This window comes from Artemia franciscana, chromosome 17 (genome assembly GCF_032884065.1).
Source record: "Artemia franciscana chromosome 17, ASM3288406v1, whole genome shotgun sequence".
In the NCBI taxonomy this organism is placed as follows: domain Eukaryota; kingdom Metazoa; phylum Arthropoda; class Branchiopoda; order Anostraca; family Artemiidae; genus Artemia; species Artemia franciscana.
This window is the reverse complement of record NC_088879.1, coordinates 13,980,481-13,990,864: the sequence shown is the minus strand read 5'-3', so window position 1 is coordinate 13,990,864 and position 10,384 is coordinate 13,980,481. Positions and strand designations below refer to the sequence as shown.

The window sequence follows — 10,384 nt, the reverse complement described above, 5'->3', positions numbered from 1 at the left end:
GGCTTTACCCATACTCTTTGTTTTTGTATATATATTTCCACATTAGAGGGGAAAGGTAAAGTAACGTGTTTTTGGCATAATATAAATTAGTAAATTAAAATTTTTAAGTATTTTTCTGGGCATGGGATACATAAAAAAATTCTTTACAAGTTTTTCTTTGGGGGGGGGACCCCTCCCCCTGCCCTCGAACTATACTCCTGGATGGAAGCAAAAATTCCTAATGCAAAAATTTGCAGGGTGAAATAAACCCCCCAAAAAACAAGATTTAAATTTTAAAACCTTGACACGGAAGAAATGGGTAAATAATATGAATAATATACGATAATTTTCAGTTAAATTGTTATTATTGAGACTCTGGAGCTTTTTTGGGGGGGGAGGGGGATTTGGCTTGTTTTTTTCCTATTGAAGTATAAATCTTTCATTTTTTCTTTTCTTATATAGAAAGTATAATCATCATCACTCACAGTATCCAATCAATCATCATCACAGTATCCCATCATTCTTTGATGATTCTATGGAATTCAAAGATTCCCCCCCCCCTCATATGTACGCCTCTTTCAGATACCCAAATAGTTTCCGTTTAACTCTTGTCTTCTCTTTTATCTTTAAATGCTTTATCATTTTTTCCTTATATGGGAAGTATGTGAAACCACTGAATAAATCATACCACTTTTTAACAGCTATGGGGATTCAAAAACCCCCGTATGTACGCCCCTTTTCAGATACCCAATTTATTTTTGTTTTAGATTTAGTTTCGTTTTTCCCGTTTTCAGAATTAAACAGCACATGTGTAAACACAAAATGGAAGCTCTTCTGTGGAGGGAATCTATGCGTACCTTTACAAGACTTAAAGTCTTCAAAATATATCCTGATCTCAGGAGAATATTCAAACCGATCCTTCTTTCTACCGCCTTCAAAGAAGCTAAGTCTATTAATTTAATTAATTCAATCTAATTAAATTGATATAATTTAAGATTAAATTTAGATAATATAATTAAGACTAAATTCTAGATTAAATTTAATCTAATTAATTATATCAATTAATTTAATTTAATTTATTAATTTAGTCTATTAAGTCTATTAATTAGAAGCTAAGTCTAAGTTTAGAAGCTAATAATCTAAGTCTATCGCGCTATCAGTTGTCTTTTGCTGCATTAACATAGGAATCGGGAATATCAGAGTAATAGCGCGGTAAACAGCGGTATTAGCGCGATATTGACAGAGAAATAGCAAGGATAGGGGATTTAATTATAACGAAAATAATTGCCTCCCTCTCTGATGAAAATAGGAATAATTTAATACTGTAGTGGAACGGATATCACAAATTGTATATATCTTATATTATTTGTGTATTTTTAATAGTTTTTTTTAATGACAATCAATGAATATATTTCAATAAAAATATGCTTTATAGATTATAAATATAAATATGACTGTCCTTGACCGTTTTTTAATAATAAACAAAATATTTATATAATTGTATATATCATAGTATCCCTTTTTGATGAAAATAGGAATAATTTAATCCTGTAGAGGAATAGATATCTCAAATTGTATATATCTTAGATTATTTGTACATAGTTAATGATGTTTTTTAACAATAATCAATTAATATATTTTACTATAAATATTTTTTATAGAAGACAAATACAAATATGACTGTCCTTGACCTTTTTTTAATAATAAATAAAAATATTTAAGTAATTGTATGTATCATAGTATCTCTTTTTGACAAAAATAAGAGTAATTTAATCCTGTAGAGGAATAGATATCTCAAATTGTATATATCTTAGATTATTTGTACATAGTTAATGATGTTTTTTAACAATAATCAATTAATATATTTTACTATAAATATTTTTTATAGAAGACAAATACAAATATGACTGTCCTTGACCTTTTTTTAATAATAAATAAAAATATTTTAATTGTATTTATCATAGTATCTCTTTTTGACAAAAATAAGAGTAATTTAATCCTGTAGAGGAATAGATATCTCAAATTGTATATATCTTAGATTATTTGTTTATTTTCAGTATTTTTTATTTTTATTTTTAATAATGATAAACTAATACACTTCAGCATAAATATGTTTTATAGAATATAAACATAAATATGACTATTCATGACCTTTTTTTTAATAATACATAAAATATTTATATAATTGTGTATATCATAGGATCCCTTTTTAATGAAAATAGGAGTAATTTAATCCTGTACTAAAATAGATACACAAAATTGAATATATCTTAGATCATTTGTTAATTTCAATATTTTTTTATATTTTTAATAATAGTAAATTAATATACTTTAACATAAATATGTTTTATAGCATATAAATAGGACATAAATATAAATATGACTGTACGTGAGATTTTTTTTAATAATAAATGAAAATATCTATGCAGTCGCATATGTCATTGCACCCCTTTTTGATGAAAATAGGGATACAATTGTATATATCTCTGATTGTTTAGAATTAGAAATCAGAAAAAGTAAAACAGTTCAAAATAGGGATGATACCTTTTTATTGACAGTGAAATATAAAATTATTTAACTGGATATTTCGAACACATATACAGTGTTCATCATCAGCAGTAAATAAATAATTTTTATTTAAAATAAAATAAATTTTTATTATTTATTTATTTACTGCTGATGATGAACACTGTATATGTGTTCGAAATATCCAGTTAAATAATTTTATATTTCACTGTCAATAAAAAGGTATCATCCCTATTTTGAACTGTTTTACTTTCGTCATGGAAAGGCAGTGTGGTCTTCGAAGTTATCTACGTCGAGTATATGGGGATAATGTGACCAAGGAGGTGTTTAAATATATTAACACCCATAAGAGACATGCAAATGTTATAAATCAACAAGATTTTCTTCATCAATGTAAGAAGAAAACGATTTTGCCACCTTCAATAAAATTCAATCTACATCTAGGCACTTTTAAAGGAAAAAAGTTCGAACGAGGTCTACAATTCAAGACTTTAAATCATCTGATTAAAGATAAAAGGAGAAAAAGAGCTTTATTAGTGAAAGATAAACTTTTCCTGGAAAATATTATATCAAAAAAGGTGAGTGCAAGTGATTTTTGTTTTATTCAAAAAGAGTTTTACTGCTGATGATGAACACTGTATATGTGTTCGAAATATCCAGTTAAATAATTTTATATTTCACTGTCAATAAAAAGGTATCATCCCTATTTTGAACTGTTTTACTTTCGTCATGGAAAGGCAGTGTGGTCTTCGAAGTTATCTAAGAAATCAGAAATTGGTGGTGACTCGCAGTGACGCAAGAATATTTTTTTGTAATTTACTAGACATTTGTGAGTCAAGATAGTTGTACTGCTCTGATCGTTCGAAGGGTGGCGGGTGGTCTTATTCTAAGGGGAAGTGGTCTGAAAATCGAGTTAAGTACATTTTTAGTAACATCTTAATTTTATTCAACTGTAATCCTTCTAATTAAGCTTTCACCGGGGGAAGGGAGGCCTCCTTCGTCATGATTTGCAACCAGGGGAAATAAACGCTGCTGAGGAAAATGTAAATAAGTTCCTGCAATTTTGTGATTTTAAGGGTTTTTCACGAGTATAATTATGAGCATAAGAGCGGAAAAAAATAAAAAAAGGAAGCCATTAAAACCCTTCTTTATTCGAAAAAAAAACAATTTGATTTTGTCTAGAGTCTATAAGTTCCATTTTTTTTTCCTTTAGAGTTTAAGTCTTACGGCTTGAATTTTTTAATTACTACGGCCTACTTTTAGGTAGGTCACCGTCAGTTTTCAAAAAAAATTAAAAACCTCAGAAATCTTACAAGATTTCTAGCAAGACCTTAATTTCTGGGTGTTTCAAAAGTGCAGACTCGCAAGGTCCCATCCTTTGGCTGCGCCACTTAATAAAGCTGGCAAAAAGGGAAAACTAATGACTTACCAGTGAGTGAGATTGGCCGTTACAGGTTTCAGACCTTGGGAGACACGAAGCTGATTAACTAGCGAAAGGGCTTCTTTTTCATCTAACTTAAATATTTTTTCACCGTCTGGAGTGACATGCAATTGCAGGAACTCTCCAATAAAAGGTTTTGTGCTGAAGTTGAAATTATTCCGGGATAAATCTGAAAAAACATAGTTTCTTTATTAAATCACCATTTGAAATTTCAAAGGGCAACATTTGAAGGGCAGGAGTAAGTCTGCGGAGCAGCCTTGGTCAATATTCTTTACTTGAGGCACAAGCAATACGCTTCTGTTTACTGTATTAGAATATTTATTTTTCTGCTCATGGAGAATGTGTCTACAATGAAAGGTGTTATACTAAAGCTGAAATTGTTTCAAGATGAATATACAAAAAACATAGCTTCTTTAATAAATTAAATAAAAAACAAGTTTTTTTTTAACTGAAAGCAAGGAGCGACATTAAAACTCAAAACGAACAGAAATTGCTCGGTGTATGAAAGGGGCGGTTCCCTCCTCAATGCCCTGCTTTTTACGCTAAAGTCCGACTTTTTCTCTCAATTCTACTTTATAAAATAAAAAAATTGGAGGATGCCTCCAATTTTTTTGGTCACTTAAAAAGGGAACTAGAAACTTTAATATCCGTTAGAATGAGCCCTCTCGTGTCATTCTAGGACCACTTGGTCGATATGATCACCCCTGGAAAAAAAACAACAAATGAACACGGACCCGTGATCGGTCTTCTGGCAAAAAATACGAGTTCTGCATTTTTGTAGATAGGAGCTTGATATGCTGATATGCTGAATGCGATGGTGTGATTTTTGTTAATATTCTATGACTTTTAAGGGGTTTTCCCCCTGTTTTCCAAAATAAGGCAAATTTTTTCAAGTTCTCAACTTTTGATGAGTAAGACTCAATTTGATGAAACTTATATATTTAAAATCAGCATAAAAATCCGATCCTTTGATGAATCTATTAGTACCAAAATTTGGTTTTTTAGAGTTTCGTTTACTATTGATCCGGGTCGCTCCTTACTACAGTTCTTTACCATGAACTGTTTGAAATCACTAATTAAAATTTTAAAGGGCAACATTTGAATGGCAGGAGCAAGTCTTCAGAGCAGCCTTGTCAATATACATTATTACAATATGCTTCTTCATACTATTTTAAAATATTTGTTTGAAATCACTATTTTAGAAACTGTTTGAAATCACCATTTAAAATTTTAAAGGGCAACATTTGAATGGCAGGAGCAAGTCTTCAGAGCAGCCTTGTCAATATACATTATTACAATATGCTTGTTCATACTATTTTAAAATATTTGTTTGAAATCACTATTTTAGAAACTGTTTGAAATCACCATTTAAAATTTTAAAGGGCAACATTTGAATGACAGGAGCAAGTCTTCAGAGCAGCCTTGTCAATATACATTATTACAATATACATGCTTGTCAATATACTTGTCAATATACATTATATGCTTGTTCATACTATTTTAGAATATTTGTTTTCATGCTCACTGAGAACACATCTCTAATGAAAGGTGTTTTACTAAAGTTGATATTGCTCCGGGATGAATTTAGAAAATATAGCTTCTTACTTAAACCACCATTTGAAAGCTTAAAGGGCAATATTTGAATGGCAGTCACAAGTCTGCGTATCAGCCTTGGTTTATATCCTTTCCTTGAGCCACAAGCACTATACTTGTGATTTCTGTAACATAGTATTTATTCTTATGCTCATGGGTTTATATTGTTCCGGGATCAATATAAAAACATAGTATGTTCATTAAATCACCAATCTAAATTTTAAGGAGCAACATTTGAATGGCAAGAACAAGTCTGATGAGCATCTGTGCTCAACATTCCTTGCATGGAATTTTAAAATAAAATTTTTATAAACAAAATAGATAAATTGGATATAATAAATCAAAAACATAAATATACAAAAATGAACTGGGTATTAAAAATAAAAAAATGAAGAATTAACAAAATTAAGAAGTAGAGACTGTACAGAAACTATGCGTCTTCATGCTCACACAGTGAACACATACCAGGGGGGACACACAGAAGAACTAGAAGACTGGTGCTCTTTATCGACAAGGGACAGTGAAAACTACAAAAAAAAAACCATTGTTGCTGATTATAACAATAATAATATTATTATAATAATAATATTTGTTACCCACAAACATGCGAAAGTAGAAACAATGGAGTACAGAGAGAAAAAAAAATTAATAAACAAAGCAAAACAAAAGTACACGTAACTCAACAATAGCAAGAACAACAAAGCTAATATAATAAAGAAAAACAGTATAATAAAATGGACAAACAGATCAGTAGAACAGACGAAGTAAAGCTGCATTGATAACTAGAAATATTTACAAACACAGTATAGACCGCCGCTCATGTTTCAAATGCATCATGTTCATCATTTATTTTTAACCCACAAAGATAATCCATTTTATTATGAAAATCCATTTTGACTTCTGAGAATGGTAATGTGCAAATCATTTTCATTTTCAACCAAAAATGAAGATTCCTATAAAATATTTACGGCATGGAATGGCAAAACCCACAGAATAAACACATAAAATGAAAATAAATCAGGCAAAAAACGAACAAAATTAAGCCACGGTAAGAGCATAATAAGTGAACAAAGGAAGATAACAGAGCATATGAGTCATCAGTGGTGCCAATTCACCAAATGTTGAAAGGGGGAGGGGATTCTAGATCAGGGGGAAAGGGGATCTAGGGAGGTTGTAGTGTATCAGTCATAAATCTGCGGAGTGGCCATGCTCGATATTCTTTGCCGGGTATATAAACATCAGTAACTGTAGCGTAATTTAATAAAAATCCTGGGGGAGGGACAAACTCCAAATCTCAATAGCCAGTCTAAAGTGGCATGAATTAGCGAACATCATAGAAAGGGGATAGTTAATTCAAATTGAGCGTTAGGCAGATTATTCCTAATTATTGTTGGAGTCTCTCAGCTATTTATCTCTTAATGATTTTTGTTTGGATGAATTAATACGAAATAAACAAGGATACCACACAGGAGGATAGAGGGTGTCGTTATCTTCTGACCCTAGCGCCCTCCCTCTCCAAAGACCAGAAATTTTCAGAATCGCAATATTGCACTATATTCGATAAAACAGTTGATCTTTTCTGGCTAAAAGCCTTTTTTCAAACCACTAGCCTTTCCCCTCCGCTTGATAAAACCTCTGGGGGCACTCTCGGATATATACCAAGTTATATGAAAAAGACGGAATTGGTGCAATCCTTCCCAAATCATGATACAAATTTCAATCAAACCTCGATTCTCGATCATATTTCATTCTAAAAGTCTGTTCCACAAACAGACTGTTCAAGAAAACAATCATGTTTCCTAAAGGCAAAGAAAAGAAAAAAAAATGTCTAATGCTATAAAAAAAACAAAGAAATGTACAGTTCAGCATATACTTATAATACGAGGTTTGGTTGATGAATGATTAATTCCGGCCGGCCTCACAGCCACGCGTCATACGTGTTCAAAAACCGAGATTTCATACAAAAACAGTGGCATTTGAATCACAGATTTTCTGTTCAAAAGCCGATTTGTTTGAACAGTAAGACCTCCGAATAGAGGTTTGACTCGAAAGCGAGGTGATACAAATATATTACTGTATATCCCTTGCAACTATAAAACAACAAACGATAAACTCACTTGTCATATTTTGGCGATCAAGGTAGCGAATAACCTCTGGGTATTGTTTGAATCTTCGACCACAAGGGGCACAGTAAGTGACGTCACCTCGTATGCCATTCCGACCTATTTAATAGATTAAAAATTAATTAGACATGATTCAGCTCATTGCACAGTCTGCACATACACACATGCGCACATACTCATTGCCAATAACTGCAAGCGTCAAACGCACGTTGGCATCATAATGAAAATGAAAAGGGGAAATTTATATGAGATATTCGGAGAATTTAATAGCAAAGACACTTTTGTTTTGCCTGAAAATGTGTTTATTTTAGCGATTCGTCTGAAGTTGAAATTTAATAATGACCTAATATAATTATGAGTTGACGATAATGACATCCTGTGTACTAATATTTGTATTGCTTTTTTTCTTGTAGAAATTCGGTTATTTTAATTTGCTAATTTCTTAACTTGTTGCGTTAAGATTTGTGCATTTTTTGCTTCATAAAAATTTTTCATTTGAGCAAATACTTGAGTTTTTCAGCAGATTTTCGTTCACCGGTTCCACTTTCCCTGAAAAAAAAAACACGTCAAACGCACCTGATTTGCCTTATGAAGTAAAGTGCGTAAAATAAAGTGCGACCGCACTTGAGAAAGCCATATAAAGACTTGACCTAAAAAGCAATTTCTTATTCGGGCGAATATTTGAGTTTTATGGCTAGCAGGATTACGTTTAAAATACCTACGAGCATCCTTTTCATGGCTTGGTATATTTGCCTCGGTTAATTCACCTGTCATAATTCTGAAAAATAACGCTGTTCGTTTCTTGGTTGGCCTGCAACCCCGAGATACAGTATGGAACGTCTACGAGTAAATAAGGATACTGCCAGCTTCTGGACTACAAGAGTTATATACACTTTTGTTTATTTTCAGGCTACAACATGGCATAAATTTTTCGTGTTTTGACAGTTTAATTAATTTGAGATTCAAGATCCACAATTATGGCACTTGATCTTCTAGAGAAATTAATATTCCATTGATTGCTTTGACCTGGTCGACGTTTTCTGTGCTTCATAAGAGGATTCATAGGGGGAATCTACATAGGGGAGGGGAGATTCAGTTAGAATCATCTAGATCAGAGTATTGAAAACAATAGTGTTATTTCTGTGTTTAAGAGTGCAATTAAAGAAAGTTTGTGGTGCCATTTAAGATGTGCGATTTTTATTAGATGTTTCATAATTTATTTATTCTTGTATTTTTTTTAATGTATTTTGCAACTTCTCGGACAAGTTTTTCCACTTCTCGGGTGGCTGTTAATATTGATGTTGTTTTTTGGTTTGATAAATATATCTCTTTCTCATGAGGTAAAGCTTATTGTTAAAAGCATATAGCAAAGTTTATTGGTCGTTTTCTTGACGAAATTGACTGCCTTCAGTCAAAATCCAAGTTTTCTGTTTACAATACCCATAGATCTAAAGCTAAGTCGAAAGCGGCTTCATAACAAAAAGAAGAATAACAGAAGAAGAAGACAAAACAAGAAAAAGAATAAGAAAATCATCCAAACGAGAAGATCAACAATAACAACATGCAAACTAAATATTACATAAGACAAACAAGAGAGAATGCCAGAAGACCGTTATTTCAAGAAAACTGAAAGTAGACTGGGTACTGGAAGAAGACTGAAAGTAGACAGTAGGTTGTCTATTTTAAAACCGAAAGAGACTGTAATTCCAATGTACAGCATTTTATTCGTCATTCTAACAAATACTTGTTTCTTGAAATTTTTTTTATCCTTTTATCTTTTTTGACTTTTTTTACTTTAACTTTTTTTTAACTTTTAAGCAATACTGGTTATCCTTGATTTTTCTTCTAACATGAATTAAAGCATGAATTAATTAACTTCTAACATGAATTAATTAACTTGAATAAAAGCTGAATCTCCTCTATACTACATATTAATTGTTTAATAACTTGTCTGTGAAACAAGAACTCAGTGTCATAATTTCAAATAGACATTTTATATCTTACCTCTTAATATACTACACACAAGACCATGCCTCAACAGGGGGATGAGGACCCTCCTAAGACACTGTGAAGGACATATCCAGAAAATACGAAAATAGACACATATCGTTGTGACTTTTTTAAATTTTGAACCTCCTCCCCTTAAATAAGGTCTTATCCGTCTGCACGTTTGTTTGGAACCAAACCCGGATTATTTTTCTATTTTCAAAGAAATTCTTTAAAATGAAAACTTGTTTTTGCACAATTAATAGAAGAAATATATAAGAAACAATTCAGAAAAAAAAAATTTCGACTAAAAATACATAGTGTAAACAGAAATCCGAGAAAGAGATAATTAATTTTCTAATAGAGTAATTATTTGAGCAGTCAAAGAAATTAATCTTGAAAAAAAGAACACAATCAAATCAGTCTACAATTAGAATAGAGAAAATCGTTGTTAAAAAATTAGAAGAATGGTAAAAAAAAAATAACGAAAGCGTAAAACTTACCAACCCCTTTGATAACAGTTTCCCTTTTCCAACCCATCACTAGGGGTGCTCTTAATAGATCTTCGTCTAGAATCATTTTTCGGCGACGACGTTTTCTAGGCTTCTTCGAATGGTTACCTTCTTCATAATTGTTGTGCTCAATCTGAAAGGATAAAAAAAAGATTGTTAGCGACTGAATATTCTTATTGACATGAACAGGTACTTTAAATTAGCTTCAAAAACACGTTCAATCC

At 31.4% G+C, this 10,384-nt stretch overlaps 1 protein-coding gene across 1 annotated transcript in view; it reads right to left on the bottom strand.

The window, feature by feature from the left end:
- Positions 1-10,384, bottom strand: part of LOC136037890 (bromodomain adjacent to zinc finger domain protein 2B-like) — a 152,001-nt gene that overhangs the window by 89,890 nt on the left and 51,727 nt on the right. The window contains 3 exon segments of the mRNA XM_065720745.1: positions 3,935-4,115; positions 7,657-7,761; positions 10,152-10,293. Of these exon segments, the coding sequence (XP_065576817.1) occupies positions 3,935-4,115; positions 7,657-7,761; positions 10,152-10,293 (428 nt within the window).